The sequence below is a fragment of the Thamnophis elegans genome, chromosome 14 (genome assembly GCF_009769535.1).
Source record: "Thamnophis elegans isolate rThaEle1 chromosome 14, rThaEle1.pri, whole genome shotgun sequence".
NCBI lineage: Eukaryota > Metazoa > Chordata > Lepidosauria > Squamata > Colubridae > Thamnophis > Thamnophis elegans.
Window position 1 is genome coordinate 36,817,464 of NC_045554.1, and position 20,160 is coordinate 36,837,623.

Consider the following 20,160-nt stretch of genomic DNA (forward strand, 5'->3'; position numbering starts at 1 on the left):
TTTCAGTGGGACAGTCCCGATTTCTAACAATTTGTCCTGCGTCCCGGGGCGTTTTTAAAAAGTCCCGATTTTGGCTTCATGTTGAAAGTGCAGTGGATTTGCTTAAGAAATCCTAACCGATGCAAGACAAAAGACACTCTGTTTAACCCCTCTCTATGTCTCAGTACTTTCATTGAAGATATTAAAATGTGAAAGCAAGAAAACAGACCCCCGCCCCCGCCTCTCTTACTTCCTTTTATAAGAAAAGATGACCCAGTACGATAGAGCTCCAGGAAATACTTTGGCTAGAGAAGTAGCAACTGTTCCTTCCTGGATTTCCCAGAGGGGAGGGGCACGGAGGTTGGAAGTCGGCTCGTGTGGGAAAAATGGTGGCAAGGTTTCTTTGAAAAATATTTCCTTGGGACTAATTTCACCATTTTAATTTGCTCAGTTCTTTGTATTAACATCTACATCATTCTGGATTGACTTGGAGTGCTTCTTAAAGGCAAGCACAGAGAAAGAGTCACTGAAATGTATCATTTTAAAGATCAGAAAGAACAACAAACCCTTCTCAGAGTCAAAATTATAGCATAAGGAAAGAAGAAGAAACTTTTCCAAATCTTTGATGGAAATGGCACCAAACTGAGCAGTAAAAGGCACCGAAATGGAGCTGTGCACTGCACAAAGTTGTTCAGGGGTTCTTTTCAGTGTGGGGGTGGGGGGGGAACCCTGATCCTTTCATTCCCCATAGCAACTGAGGCACAGGAAAAAGGGGGCATTTTCCTTCTGCCTTTCCCTCTTGCTAAATATTTTTAAAGAAAAGTTTAGAGTTTTAAAATGGATGTAAAAAAGGTTCTTCCCTTTTTAATATAAATGATGATAGTCTATAAAGATTAATAGGTGTGAACAGAATTATATGTTATTTATCACAGCAAGATGAAAAGTAGGGATGGTTAAACTGATTGCTTTATTCAAAGAAAAGAACATATCTATTTTAGTTTCCACGTGGAAACCACTTTTAAATTTTGTCCTTGCAGTGGAAAAAATGAAATTGTGATTTTGGTTTTCCTGATTAGATAGTTTGTTGTTATAGAATTGTGTAGTATATATTATTGTGTAAAAGTAAAAAGTTGAGGTTGTAATGTTATTATCTTCTACTGTGCTAAAAAAGAGTCAGAAGTCAATGCCTCCCCCCAGTTTTCCCCTTCTACCACACACTTTCTCCTTTTTCCCTTTTTCCACTCTTAATTTCCCCTTATTATCATTTTTTTTATCTTTTATATTCTGATAAACTAATAAAAATAATTAAGCAGGCGAGAAAGATGAAAAGTAAATGTGATTAAAGTTCACTTTTCATCTTCCTCCACCGTCAGTGCCTTTCCCTCTCACTCTGGCCTTTTCTAGTGGAGCAAAAATAATATTTCTGTCAAAGCTTCCTTCCCAGGGGAGAACTCCCAGAATGCCAAGAGATGGGCATTAAAGCCAACCCAAAAAAGAAAGACCCTATCCCAGAAATCTTGCTTCAAGCCAAATTTCCCCCCATTTCCCTCATTACACGAAAAAAACCCTCTTCCGTGTCTTCCTACTAAATGAGAGCCTTTTGATGTAGTAGTGAAAGGACTGGCCTACACACCAAGGGAAGATGAGTTCGAGTCCTGCTTTTGGGCCAGTCGTTCTCTCTCAGCCCAACCCACCTCACAGGGTTGTTGTTATGTGGAAAATATTAAAAGGAAGATTAGGTATGTTTTCCGCCTTTCAGTTATTTGTAAAAATAAGACAGGTGGGATAAAAATCTAACAAATAATAAAAATAAAAATAAATGAACCATAGACCATTTATTCTATCAGAACATCTTATTCCTACTCAATTCAATTGGATTATTCCTTCATGAGGCTTGAAGGTAGCATTAACTAAAAAGTCCCGATTTTTTTAAATATTTAATCAAGAACACCCCCCCCCCCCCTGGTCAATGGTGTCCCTCTTTACCAATGTTAAAATCTGGTCACCTTAGTAAAGTTAGTATCTCATTTGTAGTATTAATCATGCCATATGTCAGGCTAGTATTGTGGTCTATTTATTTCAACTAGCTTTTCAGAACATATTCTTTAAACATACCCCTATAATATGTGTATGTGTGTATATATGTATATATATATTTAGTGTCACAACCCCTGGTAGGCCCCAATTATGGGAGGAAGCTAACAGCTTCCATTATCTGTCAATCGGCTCGTCACAAGAGTCCATCACGACAGAAACCCAATATTTTTTACTGTTGCCTTTGTTACACATTTTGTGTTATATTTGTGCTGATAAATAAATAAAGGGAGACTAGTATAGATCTATTTCAAGCTATTTAGCTCTCATCAGCTAGCCATACCCTTACTGGGATTCGAACCTGTGCTATATTACATCTTAGGCAAACGTCTTAGCCATTAAGCCACAAGTTCTCCTCCTTATCAGCTGAAGCCAGGGAAGAAGGTATATATTTAGTGTCACAACCCCTGGTAAGCCCCAATTATGGGAGGAAGCTAACAGCTTCCATTATCTGTCAATCGGCTCGTCACAAGAGTCCATCACGACAGAAACCCAATATTTTTTACTGTTGCCTTTGTTATATATATATATATATATAACATATATATATGCGCACACACACACACACACACACACGAGAGATAAATCTTGCGTAGCTTCCAGTAATATTGAACTGCAAAATAGGGCATACAAAACTTTTGCTAGACCAATTCTCAAATACAGCACATCAGTCTGGAACCTGCACTGCATAACAGACATGAATGCAATCGAACAAGTCCAGGGATATTTCACGAGAAGAGTCCTCCATTCCTCTGCTTGCAACAGAATCCCTTATGGCTTTGAAATTTTGAGCTTAGACAACTTAGAACTTTGCCGTCTTCAATCTGACCCAAGGGTAGTACATAAAATTATCTGCTACAATGTCCTACCTGTCAATGATTTCTTCAGCTTCAACCACAACAACACAGGAGCACACAATAGATACAAACTTAAGGTAAACCACTCCAAACTCGACTGCAGAAAATACAACCTCAGCAACAGAGTGGTCAACGCCTGGAATGTTCTACCTGACTCTGTGGTTTCTTCCCCAAACCCCCAAAACTTTAACCTTATACTGTCTTCTGTTGACCTCACCCCATTCCTAAGAGGTCTTTAAGGAAGGGGCATGCGTAAGTGCACCAGCGTGCCTACCATCCCTGTTTGATTCAACCCCATTGATTTGTATCTATTTCATAAGAGCCGAGGTGGCACAGTGGTTAGGGTGCAGTACTGCAGGCCACTTCAGCTGACTGTTATCTGCAGTTCAGCGGTTCAAATCTCACCGGCTCAAGGTTGACTCAGCCTTCCATCCTTCTGAGGTGGGTGAAATGAGGACCCAGACTGGAGGGGGCAATATGCTGACTCTGTAATTCGCTTAGAGAGGGCTGAAAGCCCTATGAAGCGGTATATAAGTCTAACTGCTATTGCTATTGCTAATTCTATTATTATGGTGCCATTTCTGCCACTTTCACAATCTTATTCTGTGTAGTCCAGTATTTCTCCTTCATTGTCCGTATCATGAAAGTTGGATGCCTAGAGAGACAAACCAGCTGTTGCATAATAGGCAGAGAAAGAAAGCAAAGAAGGATCTTGGGTATCTTCTCCCACTGTACCAGATATTATGGAAGATCTGTACATTGACTGTGTGGAAACAGCATTTCACAAAGAACACAGGTTTTAAGGTAAGCCAATTCCTTGGTGACACTTTTCCATGAAAAAAGGTGAGTCTACCTTACCTTCTGGATACATACAGACCATGGCGTGAAGAATGACAATTAAGGCAAGGCATGCCTTTCCACCCTTTTTTGAGTGATGAATTCAGAAACAGGAGTGTCCTACGAAGTATCTTTCAGCTGTAGATGGAAGTAAATCATACCTATATTCGGTAGCTTGTTTCCCTGACTATTCCTTCAGTTACCAGGTAAGCAATGCTGCTTTTGTAATAAGTAAATTTTTTGTGGTCTGCCAGCCAGAGTCGCTGGGAGTTGTCAGCAAACAAATGTAATAATAAATACAATTCCACAAAAGATCTAAAGATGGGGTGTTGTTTGTTCATTGTGATATTATCTCCTGCAGTGAGAAGAGACAAACATTTGAGCAAGTTGGAAGCAGAAGCTGAAAGTCCTTGAAGAGATGGCGCAGCCACTTGATTTCTGTGTTTTCAGCGTCCTGGTGACAGGATCCAATCGAGGGATCGGCCTGGGTCTGGTGAAGAGGTTTCTGGAGCTGCCTTCTCCACCCATATGGGTCTTTGCTACAACTAGGGACCTGGAGGGGGAAAAAACCAAGGTAAGAATCACTCTTGGATGGATTGGAAATAGTGGTTCAGGATATGAACTCAGGATGAATGTCAAGTTTGCATTTCGTACATCCGAGGAATATTCTGACCCAACTTTGTTTACACACCAATTAGTATATTTTCCTTTATCAGCAGGCAGCGCTAAGTAAAATGCAGATGGAATTCATTCTATTTAAACACTATAGAATGTGTTTAAACACAAAGTTCTTTTCTTTTTTTCCTTTTCCTTAAGTTCTGTTGTGGTTATTATCTATTAACTTTTTTTCACTGCATAATTCCCATTGTTTTTTCATCTCTATAGCATAGCTTTTCAGATAATCAATCAAAAAAAAATTTTTTTTTAAACCCAATGCCATTCAAAGCAGAGAAATAAAGTTAAGTAGAGGAAAATGGAAAATAGAAAATAGTAGAACAATTAATCAGTGGAACAGCTTGCTTCCAGAAGTTGTTAGTGCCCCAACACTGGAAGTCTTTAAGAAGATGTTGGATTGCCATTTGTCTGAAATGGTATAGGGTTTCCTGCCTAGGCAGGGGGTTGGACTAGAAGACCTCCAAGGTCCTTTCCAACTCTGCCATTGTATTGTAAAATAGCAAGCAACATAAATTAAGGCATAGTGCAAGAGGTAAGCGAGACAGTGAAAAGAAGATGTAATTAAATCTAATTCACATCCATAACATTTATTACCTTTCTATGATTTGTTTATCCTTTCCCACGTGCAAGCCACCTCATAAATATTCTGCTTTGTGCAGCATTGCATCCCTAGAAAACAAAATGTGAGTAGATCAAGTTGCTTTCTGCTAATGGGCTATTTTGCTCCTAATTGTCCAGATAAACATTGTCTGCTATTTTACAAAATAAGACTCAAGAGTTTAAGGGTGAATTCAGAACTGAGTCATTAATCTTATAGTGAAGGGTTCTATTTAAAAAGCTTTGAATCTGCAGTAGAGTGAGGAAGATTTTGGGGGGAGCAATAGGTGGTTGGGTTAAGTTGAATGGACTAAGATACTAAGCGGCATTAAGCCTTAATGTAGTTTCTTTTGTTTTGTTCAGTCAGAGATGTTGCACATTTAATGACAGAGAAATCATGTTCCTGCTTTCCAGATTATCTTCTGTGGCATCCAGCTCATATCATCATCTGTGAATTTTAAGCCACAGAGAAATCTAAGATCTTTGTTTTTCCTCCTCCAGGAGCTAAGAGAGATGGTTTGCAGATATCCGAATCTGGTGGTGTTGCAATTAGGTAGGTTTCAACAGCCATGTGAAAATGGGACAGAGTTGGTAGTGGAGGAAAGTCCAGAGTAACCAATTCAAAGTTATTCTTGGAACTGACCAAAGCTGTAGATATCATTGGTTGGTTTCATGAAAGTCAGCTCCCCAGAGAGAAAAGAATTAAACTTAGATGCCTCCACATGTTAGAACTGCTTTCTCCAGAGAACCTTTTGAACAAGGAGGTCTCATGGAAATGTTCTGCGGTTCCACTTGAAGAAAGACTCTGCAACTTTGGTGTTGAAAGACTTCACACATGCTGATATAATCAAATGATTAATCAATAATCTCAGTTGGTGGTGGTTTGGGTTTGGTTCACTGTAGTTTCTTTGAGTTGGCGTAGATTATTGTGAGACCCTCGTTTCAAAGAAGATAAATTGCTCCTCCTTCCAAGAAGTGAACTGTCAGATAAAACTCCATTCATGGGCATCTGACATATGGTAACTTCTGCATCTCTCTGCTTTGAGAAGGGAGGGAGACTATATATTTATCAAAATGAGCAGCTTTAAGATATGTGGACTTCAACTCCCAGAGCTGAGCTCCAAACAGTTCCAACTGTCAGTAAACTGATGGAATCTGGTTGCCTTGGATGATTTTAGCAGACAAACTTTATATTAGTTAGACTTTATATTAGTTCACAGGGTTCAGGAAGACCTCGTGTGTATCTTCGTATTTTAAGAGCTGAGGTGGCGCAGTGGTTAGGGTGCAGGCCACTTCAGCTGACTGTTATCTGCAGTTCAGCGGTTCTAATCTCACAGGCTCAAGGTTGACTCAGCCTTCCATCCTTCCGAGGTGGGTGATATGAGAACCCAGACTGTGGGGGCAATATGCTGACTCTGTAAACCTCTTAGAGAGGGCTGAAAGCCCTATGAAGCGGTATATCAGTCTAACTGCTATTGCTATAGCTATTAATTATTTTATTCAATTTCTACAGTCACCTATCTTAATGCAATTGATTCAATTGTACACCCTAGTCAGCCCTTCTTTACTCTGTTACCATCGGGTAGTAGATACAGAAACATAGACAGTCATATGAACAGGCTAAAAAACAGCTTTTATCCATGGTCTGTCAGACTCCTGAATACAACATAATATCATAAGTATGACAGACTTGTAGGGCCAATGCAACATACAACATGTTCATCTTGGTGCAATATATTATACTATGATGTAAGCACATATATGCATAGCGGATTGTGTGTGTTGTTAGCATGATATTTTGGGTTAGGGATCTTCCTTCTTTCACTGTGAGTTATTGATATGTATTTATATGGGGGGGTTGCATTAAGGGAGGCTCAGCCAATCTCATTGTACACTTGTTGTGCATTGACAATAAAGGTTGAATGTAATTGTAGGTCAGGGTTTGACTGTTGCAGAAACAGAGTTAGTTGTGAGTTTGTGCAATAGTTTTTGGTTGTAAAGCCATGCTGTGGATATGATCTGTGAAGATCGTCTGACTTTAACCCTCTGCGTGTGTCAGTTCATAGCCGAGAGAGAGACTAGGTCAACCTGTGGGATCATAAAAGTTCTTCCTTTGAACGTTGAAGGTGGTTAGTGGCATGAAGAGACATCACGATCTGTGGTTTCAATCACAGAACTTCATCTTGCTGAGGTTTCAATAACCTTGTTTTTTCCTTAGATGTTACTAAACCTGAAAGCATCCAAGCTGCTCAGAAAGAAGTGGAGAAATGTGTTGGAGAAGGTGGCCTGACCCTCTTATACAACAATGCTGGCATTTGGATCTTCAACGATCTGCAAACAGAAAATGCCAAGGATACAATGAGAGTTTACTCTGTCAATACCATTGGTCCATTGCTGATGAGTCAGGTTTGTTTATGAACAAAACACCTTTCAATGCAAGGAAGACAGTTTTAATTAAAGAAAAAAAAGATTGAGACATTGAATTAAGTATAACATGAAGGCACAGTAACACTGCAGTGCTTCAAAAGAATGAAGTAGACAGAAACTAACTTGATTCTGCACCTAATAACTGCAGCAAGAGTGTTGGTGGCGCAATACTGGAAGAAGGAAGACTTGCCTACAATCCAAGAATGGACATTGAAAGTCACAAACTTAGCCGAGATGGCTAAAATATTGGCATATCTTAAAGATCACTCAAATGAGAGATATAAACGAGACTGGAAAAAATGGATTGACTATATACAAAATAAATACGGGACCAAGAAATTCCAGTTAGCCTATGCTTAAGATCAGAAATGATTTAAACTGTTTAAAGTTAGTTCAGTAAGAAGAAGCTAAGGTCAATGTAGAATGTCATTAATTTCTTTATTTTTTTTTTCTCAATAGATTTTAGACTGTGTTAGTTAAAAATCCATACCGTGTACGGGTTCTGGGAAGTTGGGGGGGGGAAGGAGGAGGGGGGTTGGGGGGTGGAGGGAGGGAGGGGCATACAAAGAAAATTGTACTTCAATGTTTTAATGATTGACGAATGATGAAATATTTGTGTTTTTTAAAAGAAATAAAACCTTTAAAAAAAAAAGAATGTAGTAGAAATTGTTCATAGATTTGGTAACAGGTTGACACATTAGGGGTGGATGTTCCCTTTTAGAGAGGGTTGGAACATAGCATGCTTCCTTTTAGGGAGGGTTGGAACATAAGTCTATGAAGGTCCCCTTGGAGGAGATGGAAGAACTTTCCCTGTCATTGCAGTGCTCCTTTTCCTAGAAATAACTGCGGCTCCTTCTCTTTTCTTCTCTCTCCAAGGCATTCCTACCCCTGCTGAAGAAGGCAGCCCGGAGAAGCCCATGTCAAGGGCTGAGCACCAGCAAGGCGGCTATTATTAACATGTCCAGTATTGGCGGCTCAATTGAACTCCTACCTTCTTGGCATCAACATCCAATGCTTGGATACCGTTGCTCTAAGGTACCTCATGAGTTTTCTATGTGGACTTGTCTGCGGGTAGTGGGACCTCCATTTCCATCCATGAGGGCATCTGTCCATGCTTCTGTGTCTCTAAACATGCATATTAATCCATTGCTGAGATGCAACCCTGTGTGGTGTCCCAGCTCTGGGTCAGCAATGATGCTCTATTGCTGTCGTCTGTGCTCTTCTACTAGCAGTTTCCCCAATTTGGATGCAGACGTCTTGCATTGAAGTGCTCCCTTCCACCTTTGAGCTCTTCCTCACAAGAACTTGGTTCAAATTCAGTGGGAAAGGATTCTTTGAAGAAGAAATTTCATTCATATTTTTGAGAATTGTAAGGACTGAGATTTAGAAAAGAAAGAAGTGCCTTGAATAGGTTGTTTTTAGTACTACCCAAATGTTACCTTTTCCATTTATTCTATAAAAGTCAACAACTCATCAAGAACAAATATGAGAAAATATAGCAGTGGGAATGTTTGCCTTGGGTTGGTACAAATATTTATTTGCAAAAAGGAGCTATATTGATACCTTGGTACTCAACTGCTTTGAAAGTCATCAAATTTGATGCTCAATGTATTTTGACATGAAGTTTTTGTCCCAGTACTCGTCGTTTGTTTGGTATTCAATGTATAATCTAGAATGTGTTGGTGTCAGCTGCTTTGTGACTCACCACATCAGTCCTAAAGGGAACTGTTTGCCATTCATCATGATTAGCCAAGGTACCATTGTATTTAATGGGAAATTGTTTTGACAGGCCAAACAGGTTATTAAGTTTAAGTTTAAGTTTTATTTTATTTATATGCCGCCCTATTCCCTAAAAGGGACTCAGGGTGGCGAACAACTTAAACGGGAAGGGGAAACATACAAGTACAAAATAAACATATTAAAATGACCAACAACCACACCTGTCGAGAGGGGAGGGGAGCTCATCAACCCCAGGCCTGCCGACACAGCCAGGTTTTCGGAAAGCAGGGAGAGAGGTGAGGGTCCGAATCTCCACGGGGAGTTCGTTCCAAAGGGCCGGAGCTGCAACAGAGAAGGCCCTCCCCCGGGTCGTAGCCAGATGGCATTGGCTGGTGGATGGAACCTGGAGGAGGCCAGCCCTGTGTGATCTAATGGGTCTTTGGGAGGTAAGCAGACCCTGACACAGATTTTACTTGCATGAGTTGCAGAAATATTAAGTCTGTAGAGATTCTCAGTCATCCAGGTTGAGGTTGTCCCAAAGGGGCTTTTTCAGGAGGCAACTGGTCTTTCTTGTTTTTTTTCTTTAAAAACATATTGCTTCCCCGTTCAAGGAGCTTCTTCAGATCTGACTGGATGGTGGGGAATGGAAGGATTTATATTCCTTGCAGACAGCTGTTCATTTGCCTCCTTTTAGAGGGTTGTTGAAGCACTTAGACCAACTGTCTGCAAGGAATATAAACCCTTCCATTCCCCACCATCCAGATAGATCTGAAGAAGCTTCTGGGATGGGAAGCAAGATTTTTGTTAAAGAAAAAAGACCAGTTGCCTCCTGAAAAAGCACCTTAGGGAGAGAATAAATAGGATACAGATTTGTTCCTTTGTGTGACCTCAAATAATTCTTCAGTTGTTATGCCTCATAGGCGTTTCCAGCCGCGTGTAACTTTTATTATACAATATAATATCCTGTTTGTGCTGTTTATGTCCACCGTATCCTTCTCTTTTTTCCTTCAGTGTATTTTAACTTCATACTTCTTCCCCCCACCACCACCACTCTTGCAGGCTGCTCTAAACATGCTGACCAAGTGCCAATCTCTTGGATATTCAGCCGATGGCATCATGAGTGTCGCCATACACCCAGGATTAGTTAAGACTGATCACAGTCCAGTTGTAAGTTTTTTGGGAAAACCAATAAAGGAGAATATTTGCAGTTCTGGGTTGAATTGAGGGGTCCTTGATGGCCTCTGAACTTGGTTGCTTTCTTGTAGACGTTTCGTTACCCAACTAAGTAACATGATCAGTGCTAGTGATGTTGTTTCCCAGCACTGATGATTAGCATTGATGATGTTACCTAGTTTGGGTAATGAAAACGTCTACAAGAAAACAACCAAGCTCAGAGAGCACCAAGGACTCCTTATGGCATGAGAAAAGATGTAACTCATTCATACCTATCTATGAATCATCATAGATAGACATTTTCAAAGACCTATGAATGATAAAAAAGAATATTTGTAGATCAAGGTTGAAATGTGGGTCCTTGGTGGCTTATGAGCTGGTTTTTTTGCAAACATTTCATTATCAAATTAGGGAACACCAGGACACTGATGATGTTACCTAGTTTGGAAATGAAATGTCTTAAAGAAAACAACCAACCTCGGAGAGCATTAAGGGTCCCTCATATATGAACGACTTAATGATGAGTCTCTGAAAGTTTTAGTATTTTGATTTATTTGGGCCTTTAATGCTTTGTTTGATGAAATAATGTGCTAATATAAAAATAGACACATCAACCACTTCTGTTAAAGTAATGAAATTCCAACTGTCAGGGCTCCAAGTAACACACCCATAGCAAACAAAACTTTGAGGCAGGTTGATTCCTCAAAGAATAAGTTTATTGGTTATGTCATATTGGCACAGGCTGGTGAAAACCGACACTGAATATTCCTACGCTTTTCACCTAATTAAAAGTAAAAGTTTGTCATTTTCCCAAAACAACCAATCACATGGCCCAATCAGGATAGAGTCCAGTTGCTAGGTGACATCAGTCCCCTACTTCCGAACATCTGCTGGAATGTCCTTGGTTCCCAAGAGAAAGTATTTTGTTTTGACTATAATACCCCAACTATCTCTATTCCCCCCTTCCCTATCCCTGTCAGTGTGTCAGCATTGAAGTCTCAAAATGGCCTCATTCAGGGCAGCTTCAGGATTGACAGGAACTGCATTCTGCTGATCTGCTGATGGGAGGGTTCTGGGTTGGGCAGAATCCATTATCTAAACTTCATGACATCCTTTTTTTTTTTTTGGTGACAGCCTGAAATCAGTGTGGAAGAGAGCACTCAAGGCATCATGGCTGTGTTGTCCAAGCTTTGTGAAGATGACAACGGGACCTTTGTGGATTATTTGGGTCATCGTCTTCCTTGGTGATCCATCGGTCTCACTTTGATGTCATTGACTCATAAAAAAGTGAGAAGCAACAAACAAACAAATAATAAATAAATAAATAAATAAATAACTGAATTGCATGCAAATCTTGGTTTTCTTTTCTCTTTCAGAAGGTTTTTTTTAAAGTTAAACAGTATTCTTCAATGTCTCATATGCAATGTGAGAGGATGAGGAATTGAACCTTAGCTCAAGCCTCTACATAATCTATTAGTTTCAAACACTTTTCTCAGAACATATTCCTCTCAAACATATCCCTATAAACACACATCTGCAAATACACACACACACAAAAAAGTAGAGAGAAAAAATCAAGTAAAAGAGAAAAGATAGATAAGTAATAAAACAAGAATCAGAAAAAAATAAGCAAGTTCTAAACGTCTTTTCAACAATTATAAAGAACCCCATTGTCCCTCTTATCTCTCTAATATTACAAAAGTCCATTCTTTTTTGAGTCATCAAATCCAGAATTCATTATAATTTATTTTTTTTGCCATTTCCACTAAAAATGTCCACAAGGTTTCCAGCTTTTTATAAATTGTGTCCTTATATACTGAGTATATAGCTTGTATAACAGTGTAATTGTGCTTTCCCCTCAAAATAACGCAACACACAGCCATTAATGTCGCAAGGGCTGGCAACAAAAGTGAGTGCTCACTTTCAAGGCCTTGAGCCAGCACTGTCCGAAAACATTTCCGTGGTATGTGGCTAGCATCACATCACAGACCACTGTTACTTTCCCACTGAAATGGTACCTATTTATCTACTTGCACTCACATGCTTTCAAACTGCTAAGTTGGTAGGAGCTGAGGAGAAGACGGGAGCTCATCCCATGGCATGATACTCAGATCTCAAACCTGAGCTACCTGCTTTCAGGCTGACAAGCTCAGTGTCTTAACCACTGAACTACTGAACTTCCACAGGAAAGCCTATGAGACACACCCGGATGCAACAAAAACATTCCTTGAGGACACAAAAGTGAAGAAACGTGTATTTTAATCATTCTATATCTCATGCACATGAAAATGTGTTTCAGGATCTTTTTAATAACCTGGCTGGCCTGTAAAAACACTGTCCCATGAAATAGTTGGGTTTTTTTTGCAAATACTGTTAAGTTTGCAAAAATAAAACTTCAAGGGTTTTAGCAAAGACCCATTTGGGTGGAGAAGGCAGCCCCAGAAACCTCTTCACCCTCAATTGTTCCCGCTCAAGCGCCAGGCGGTCAGATTGAGCCACTCCGGGTCTGGGTGGATCAGACTCCCCTGGCACACCTCCACCCTCCCCTGTGGAATATGCCAAGGAGGGTGGACTGACAATTTCACCAGGTCCGAGAACCAGGGCCGTCGTGGCCAGTGAGGGGCTATTAGAATGATTTCTGCCCTCTCTGCCACTAGCTTCCTCATGACCCCTGGAATGAGAGGAAGTGGAAGGAAGGCATACAGAAGGCCTGCTGGCCACCTGCAGCAAAGGGAGTCGGTATCCACCGCCCCCCAGGGTGGGGAACCATGATATGAAATTTGGAACCTGAGTGTTCGATGGAGAGGCGAAGACATCCACCATTGGATGACCGAACCTCTGGCTGATCTGTGCAAAGATGCTGAGATGAAGTTGCCACTCCCCGTGGTCCACCGTCTTCCTACTGAGTCAGTCTGCCTGTTGGTTCTCCACTCCGCTCGATGTGCTCCGCTCGAATCGACAGGAGGTTCTGCTCCACCCAGCACCCCAGGGGCTTTGCCTTGTCGCGAAGAGCCACAGAGTGAGTGCCTCCCTGCTTGTTTACGTGAGCCTTTTCCACCATGTTGTCTGTCAGGACCAAGATGTGATTCCTGGTGACCGTCTGTTTGAACCGGCGAAGGGCTAAGTGGATTGCTCTGAGCTCCAGCCAGTTGATGTTCTTCTGCAGGTCCATCGGTGTCCACCGGCCCTGGGCCAACTGCAACTGCAGGTGCCCCCCCCCCCAGCCAAACAGACTTGCATCCGTGGTGAGGACCAGCCTGTCCGATTCCCTGAAAAGAACCCTTTTGCCAGGGAGGGAGACCTCCACCAGCAGAGGGAGAGCAGTACCTGAGGGGTCACTAGGACCTTGCAGCTTGCGTCGGTTGTCCCGTTCCTTGGGTGAGGGAGGAGGAACCACTGCAGGTCTCTGGCGTGAAGGTGAGCCCAGGGGACGATCCCGATGCAGGATATGAGCTTCCTGAGAAGCCTGGAGAGAAGAGCTACGGGAACAGATTGAAGCCTGCGGATCTCCTGAACCAATTCCATGATGCTGTCCCTGCGCTCCTGGGATAGGAAGAGGAAGAGGCTTCCTCTTCTTTTCTGGACGGCAGTGTCCTGTGAGGCTTGGCTTTTGCCCCCCCTTCCACCCAGTGCCAATGTTGCAGGACCTGCAAGGCTGCAACGAGCGCAGATGGAAAAGGGCGCAAAAACCGAGGTAGGAGAGCCAAAAATAAAAAGCTGCAAACAAATTCATCAGGAGGAACAGAGGGAGTGTCCTCAGATTTAGCTCAGTCTCCAGGCAATTGGGCCGTAACAATACCCATTCAATGACTCCTCCCACACCCCACCTCGGAGACTAAACATTTGAGCAAGTTGGAAGCAGAAGCTGTAATCCTGAAGAGATGGCACAGCCAGTTGATTTCTGTGTTTTCAGTGTTCTGGTGACAGGATCCGATCGGGGGATCGGCCTGGGTCTGGTGAAGAGGTTTCTGGAGCTGCCTTCTCCACCCAAATGGGTCTTTGCTACAACTATGGACCTGGAGGCAGAAGAAACCAAGGTAAGAATGAGTTAGCACAGGATGGGTTGGAAATAGTGGTTCAGAATTTGAACTCAGGATGAATATCAACCTTGCACTTTAAACATCTCAGCAACATTCTGATCCACGAATGTTTACACACCAATTATATTTTTTCCTTTTGCATCAGGCAGTGCTAAGAAAAATGCTGTTTAAACAGGATAGACTTCCCCTTTTCTTTTTTCCCTTTCCTTAAATTCTATTGTGGTTATTATGTATTAATGTATTGATTTTGTAAATAACATATTAATTTTGTTCACTGTATAATCCCCGTTGGTTTTTTCATCTGCATAGCATAGTTTTTCTTATAATCAACCCCAAAATTTTTTAAAAAAAAAAAAAAAAAAAAAAACAGTGCCATTCAAAGCAGAGGAAAAAGTTAAATAGAGGAAAGTAGGAAGTAGGCATTGTGTAAGAGGTAAATGAGGCAGTGAAAAGAAGATGTTATTAAATCTAAATCATGCCAACAAAATTCATTACAGCTCTCTATGATTTTTTTTAATCCTTTCTCATGGGCAAACCACCTCATAAATATTCTGTTTCATGTATTGCATCCCTAGAAAACAAAATGTGAGTAGATCAAGTTGCTTCCTCCTAATGGGCTATTTTGCTCCTAATTGTCCAGATAAACATTGTCTGCTATTTTACAAAATAAGACTAAGGGTGAATTCATGACTGAGCCATTAATCTCATAGTGAAGGGTTCCATTTAAAAAGCTTTGAAACTGCAGTAGAATGAGGAAGATTTTGGGGGGAGCAATGCATGGTTGGGTTAAGTTGAATGGACTAAGATACTAAGCGGCATTAAGCCTTAATTTAGTTTCTTTTGTTTTGTTCAGTCAGAGATGTTGCACATTTAATGACAGAGAAATCACATTCCTGCTTTTCAGATTATCTTCTGTGGCATCCAGCTCATATCATCAGCTGTGAATTTTAACTCACAGAGAAATCTAAGATCTTTTTTTCCCTCCTCCAGGAGCTAAGAGAGATGGTTTGCAGATATCCAAATCTGGTGGTGTTGCAATTAGGTAAGTTTCAAGAGTCATGTGAAAATGGGACAGAGTTGGTAGTGGAGGAAAGTCCAGAGTAACCAATTCAAAGTTATTCTTGGAACTGATCAAAGCTGTAAAAATCATTGGTTGGTTTCATGAAAGTCAGCTCCCCAGAGAGAAAAGAATGTAACTTACATGCCTCCGCATGTTAGAACTGCTTTCTCCAGTTTGAATAACAAGGTCTCATGGTAAATATTTGCTGTTAAAGGGTGTTCCCTTTACCGAATTTGCAACTTTGGTGTTGAAAGATGTAATACATATACTGTTGGTATGATCAGATGATTAAGCAATAATCTCACTTGTTGGTGGTGGTTCTGCTTTGGTTCACTGTGGTTTCTTTGAGTTGGCGTAGATTATTGTGAGACCCTCGGTTCAAAGAAGATAAACTGCTCCCCCTTCCAAGAGGTGGGCAGTCAGGTAAAGATGCTCCATTCATGGGCATCTGACATAAGGTAACATCTGCATCTCTCTGCTTTGAGAAGGGAAGGAGATTCTAGCAATAGCAATAGCAATAGCAGTTAAACTTATATACCACTTCATAGGGCTTTCAGCCCTCTCTAAGCGGTTTACAGAGTCAGCATATCGCACAGTCTGGTGTCCTCATTTCACCCACCTCGGAAGGATGGAAGGCTGAGTCAACCTTGAGCCAGTGAGATTAGAACCACTGAACTGCAGATAACAGTCAGCTGAAGTGGCCTTCAGTACTGCACCCTAACCACTGCGCCACCTCGGGTCTTACATAGCAACGTTTGCCAAAATCAGCAGCTTTAAGATATGTGGACTTCAATTCCCAGAGCTGAACTCCAAACTGTTCCAACAGTCAGTAAACTCTATGGAATCTGCTTGCCCAGCAGACAAATTCTATATTAGTTAGACTTTATGTTAGTTCACAGGGTTCAGGAAGACCTCACACGTATCTTTGTATTTTAATCGTTTTATTCAATTTCTATAGTCTCCTATCTCAATGCAATTGATTCAATTGTGGGGCAGTTTTTGAGAGTTGCAGAAACAGAGTGAAAAGATACTGCAGAGTTTGTGCAGTAGCTTTTGGTTATAAAACCATGATTTGGATGTGATCTGTAAAGACCGTCTGACTTTAGCCCTCTAAGGGTGTCAGTTCAGAGCCAAGAGAGACTAGGTCAACTTGTGAGATCATTAAAGTTCTTCCTTTGAATGTTGAAGGTGGTTAGTGGCATGAAGAGACATGAAGATCTGTGGATTCAGGAGGCTCTTTGCCTTGCAATCACAGAACTTTATTTTGCTGAGGTTTCAATAACCCTCTTTTTCCTTAGATGTTACTAAACCTGAAAGCATCCAAGCTGCTCAGAAAGAAGTGGAGAAATGTGTTGGAGAAGGTGGCCTGACCCTCCTATACAACAATGCTGGCATTTGGATCTTCAACGATCTGCAAACAGAAAATGCCAAGGATATGATGAGAGTTTACTCTGTCAATACCATTGGTCCATTGCTGATGAGTCAGGTTCATTGATGAACAATGCAAGGAAGACTGCTTTAATCAAAGAAAAAAAGATTGAGCCGTTGAATTAAGTATAACACAAGGGCACGGAAACACTGCAGTGCCTCAAAAGAACAAAGTAGAAATTGTTCATAAATTTGGGAACAGGTTGACACATGAGGGGTGGATGCTCCCTTTTAGAGAGGGTTGGAACATAGCATGCTTCCTTTTAGGGAGGGTTGGAACATAAGTCTATGAAGGTCCCTTTGGAGGAGATGGAAGAACTTTCCCTGTCATTGCAGTGCTCCTTTTCCTAGAAATAACTGTGGCTCCTTCTCTTCTCTCTCCAAGGCATTCCTACCCCTGCTGAAGAAGGCAGCCCGGAGAAGCCCATGTCAAGGGCTGAGCACCAGCAAGGCAGCTATTATTAACATGTCCAGTATTGGCGGCTCAATTGAACTTATGTCTTATTTTGACCAATATCAAGTAATTGGATACCGCTGCTCTAAGGTACCTAAGGAATTTTCTACGTGGACTTGTCTGCAGGTAGAGGGACCTCCCTTTCCATCCATGAGGGCATCTGCCCATGCTTCTGTGTCCCTAAACATGCATATTAATCCATTGCTGAGATGCAACCCTGTGTGGCGTCCCAGTTCTGGATCAGCAATGATGCTCTATTGCTGTCGTCTGTGCTCTTCTGCAAGCAGATTCCCCAATTTGGATGCAGATGTCTTGGATTGAAGTGCTCCCTTCCACTTTTGAGCTCTTCCTCACAAGAACGTGGTTCAAATTCAGTGGGAAAGGATTCTTTGAAGAAGAAATTTCATTCATATTTTTGAGAATTGTAAGGACTGAGATTTAGAAAAGAAAGAAGTGCCTTGAATAGGTTGTTTTTAGTACTACCCAAATGTTACCTTTTCCATTTATTCTATAAAAGTCAACAACTCATCAAGAACAATATGAAAAAATATAGCAGTGGGAATGTTTGCCTTGGGTTGGTACAAATATTTATTTGCAAAAAGGAGCTACATTGGTACCTTGGTACTCAACTGCTTTGAAACTCATCAAATTTGGTGCTCAATGTATTTTGACATGAAATTTTTTCCCGGGTACTCGTCATTTGTCTGGTACTCAACACATAAGCTAGAACCTGTAAGTGTCGGCTGCCTTGTGACTCACTACATTAGTCCTAATGGGAAAAATTTGTTTGGTACTTTCATTCTCAATCATTCAGGTTGAGGTTGTCCCAAACGTGGTTTTTCAGGAGGCAACTGGACTTTCTTGTTTTTTTCTTCGAAGACATTTCACTTCCCATTCAAGAGGCTTCTTCAGATCTGACTGGATGGTGGAAATGGAAGGATTTATATTCCTTGCAGACAGCTGGTCATTTGCCTCCTTTTAGAGGGCTGTTGAAGCACCTGGACTTCAAGGACTGCAAGGAATATAAATCCTTCCACCCAGTCAGAGCTGAAGAAGCTTCTTGGATGAGAAGCAAAATGTCTTGAAGAAAAAACAAGAAAGTCCAGTATCCTCCTGAAAAAGCACCTTTGGGAGAGAATAAAGAGGATACAGATTTTTTCCTTTGTGTGACCTCAAATAATTCTTCAGTTGTTATGCCTCATAGGCCTTTCCAGCCCTGTGTAACCTTTATTATACCATATAATATCCTGCTGTGCTGTTTATGTCCACTGTATCCTTCCCTTTTTTCCTTCAGTGCATTTTAACCTCATACTTCTCTTCCCCCCCACCACCACTCTTGCAGGCTGCTGTAAACATGCTGACCAAGTGCCAGTCTCTTGTATATTCAGCCGATGGCATCATGAGTATCACCATGCACCCTGGAGTAGTTAATACTACTCAAAAGCCAAATGTAAGTTTTTCTTTTTGGCATGGAAAACCAATAATATTTGCAGTTCTCGGTTGAAATGAGGATCCTTGGCGGTTTATGAGTTTTGTATATGTAACTTACAAGGCCTGCTTATTCATGGTCAACTTAACTAACCCAAATTTAGGGATTTACACGATACTTTGCATCATCTCCCATCATAGGGGCTGGGCTTTTACACTGTATCTTCATAAGCCAAAATGAGATTGGCCTGTTTTAATACAAAATCCTTCTCTATGTTACAGTTGAACATTTGTGGTCCAACTCCCAGGCTCTAAGTAACACACCCATAGCAAACAAAACTCTGAGGCAGGTTGATTCCTCAAAGAATAAGTTTATTGGATATGTCATATTGGTACAGGCTGGTGAAAACCGACACTGAAGATTCCTACGCTTTTCATCTAACTAAAAGCAAAAGTTTGTCACTTTCCCAAAACAACCAGTCACATGGCCCAATCAGGACACAGCCCAGTTGCTAGGTGACATCAGTCCCCACCTTCCGAACACCTGCTGGAATGTCCTTGGTTCTCAAGAGAAAGTACTCTGTTTTGACTATAATGCCCCAACTATCTCTATCCCAATCCCCCTGTCCCTCAGCTCCAGGGTGTCAGCACTAAAGTCTCAAAATGGCCGCATTCAGGGCAACTTCAGGATTGACAGGAACTGCATTCTGCTGATCTGCTGATGGGAGGGTTCTGGGCTGGGCAGGATCCATTTTCTAAACTTCATGAGATCTTTTTTTTTGTGACAGCCGGGAATCAGCGTGGAAGAGAGCACTCAAGGCATCATGGCTGTATTGTCCAAGCTTTGTGAAGAGGACAACGGGACCTTTGTGGATTATTTGGGTCATCGACTTCCCTGGTGATCCATCGGTCTCACCTTGATGTCATTAACTCATAAAAAAGTGAGAAGCAACAAACAAACAAACAAACAAACAAATAAATAAATAACTGAATGTCTTTTTGTTTTCTCTTTCTTTCAGAAGGGTTTTATTTAAAAAATTAACCAGTATTCTTCAATGCCTCATATGCAATATGAGAGGATGATTAATTGAACTTTATATCAAACCTGTACATAATCTATTAGTTTCAAACACTTTTTCCAGAAGACAACATTTCTTCCACACTTGCCATTTTCACACTCCATTCCTCTATTGTGGGTGTTTCAGTATTGATCCATCCTTGTGCATGTTACAATCTTGGCAAAACCAAGGTATACTGTATACCTGTCCCTGAAATGGCCATGAGAATAATCATTCCAGGTAGAAAAAAGGAACGTTCTTTCATTTGAACTTTGAATCTGGTCCTTCTTTTAAGGTCCTTTCTAGTCTGGGTGTTTTGAGAAAGAAAATAGGC

At 41.1% G+C, this 20,160-nt stretch overlaps 2 protein-coding genes across 3 annotated transcripts; both read left to right on the forward strand.

The window, feature by feature from the left end:
* The first annotated feature begins 3,416 nt into the window (after nucleotides 1-3,416).
* LOC116517557 (C-factor-like) lies at nucleotides 3,417-11,670 on the forward strand. Of its 2 annotated transcripts, XM_032230583.1 has the most exons (6): nucleotides 3,417-4,341; nucleotides 5,541-5,592; nucleotides 7,258-7,445; nucleotides 8,343-8,501; nucleotides 10,245-10,352; nucleotides 11,493-11,670. In XM_032230583.1, exons 1-6 carry the CDS (start codon nucleotides 4,186-4,188, stop codon nucleotides 11,604-11,606), a joined length of 777 nt encoding a protein of 258 aa, XP_032086474.1. In that variant the 5' UTR covers nucleotides 3,417-4,185; the 3' UTR covers nucleotides 11,607-11,670. The 2 variants fall into 2 exon arrangements, with proteins under 2 accessions (XP_032086474.1, XP_032086473.1); XM_032230582.1 differs by lacking the exons at nucleotides 10,245-10,352; nucleotides 11,493-11,670 and having other exon boundaries at nucleotides 3,417-3,734; nucleotides 4,129-4,341; nucleotides 8,343-8,936.
* A 2,536-nt stretch (nucleotides 11,671-14,206) lies between these two features.
* Nucleotides 14,207-19,699, forward strand: LOC116517559 (C-factor-like). The gene is made up of 6 exons (XM_032230586.1): nucleotides 14,207-14,395; nucleotides 15,389-15,440; nucleotides 16,757-16,944; nucleotides 17,272-17,430; nucleotides 18,683-18,790; nucleotides 19,557-19,699. Exons 1-6 carry the CDS (start codon nucleotides 14,240-14,242, stop codon nucleotides 19,668-19,670), a joined length of 777 nt encoding a protein of 258 aa, XP_032086477.1. The 5' UTR covers nucleotides 14,207-14,239; the 3' UTR covers nucleotides 19,671-19,699.
* The last annotated feature ends 461 nt before the right edge of the window (nucleotides 19,700-20,160 follow it).

Excerpts from the sequence above, each read along its gene's own strand:
- LOC116517557 (XM_032230582.1), top strand. The coding sequence starts at position 4,186 with ATGGCGCAGCCACTTGATTTCTGTGTTTTCAGCGTCCTGGTGACAGGA. Across the intron at positions 5,593-7,257 it reads TCTGGTGGTGTTGCAATTAG|ATGTTACTAAACCTGAAAGC; the intron begins GTAGGTTTCAAC and ends TTTTTTCCTTAG. Across the intron at positions 7,446-8,342 it reads GTCCATTGCTGATGAGTCAG|GCATTCCTACCCCTGCTGAA; the intron begins GTTTGTTTATGA and ends TCTCTCTCCAAG.
- LOC116517559 (XM_032230586.1), top strand. The coding sequence starts at position 14,240 with ATGGCACAGCCAGTTGATTTCTGTGTTTTCAGTGTTCTGGTGACAGGA. Across the intron at positions 15,441-16,756 it reads TCTGGTGGTGTTGCAATTAG|ATGTTACTAAACCTGAAAGC; the intron begins GTAAGTTTCAAG and ends CTTTTTCCTTAG. Across the intron at positions 17,431-18,682 it reads TTGGATACCGCTGCTCTAAG|GCTGCTGTAAACATGCTGAC; the intron begins GTACCTAAGGAA and ends CCACTCTTGCAG.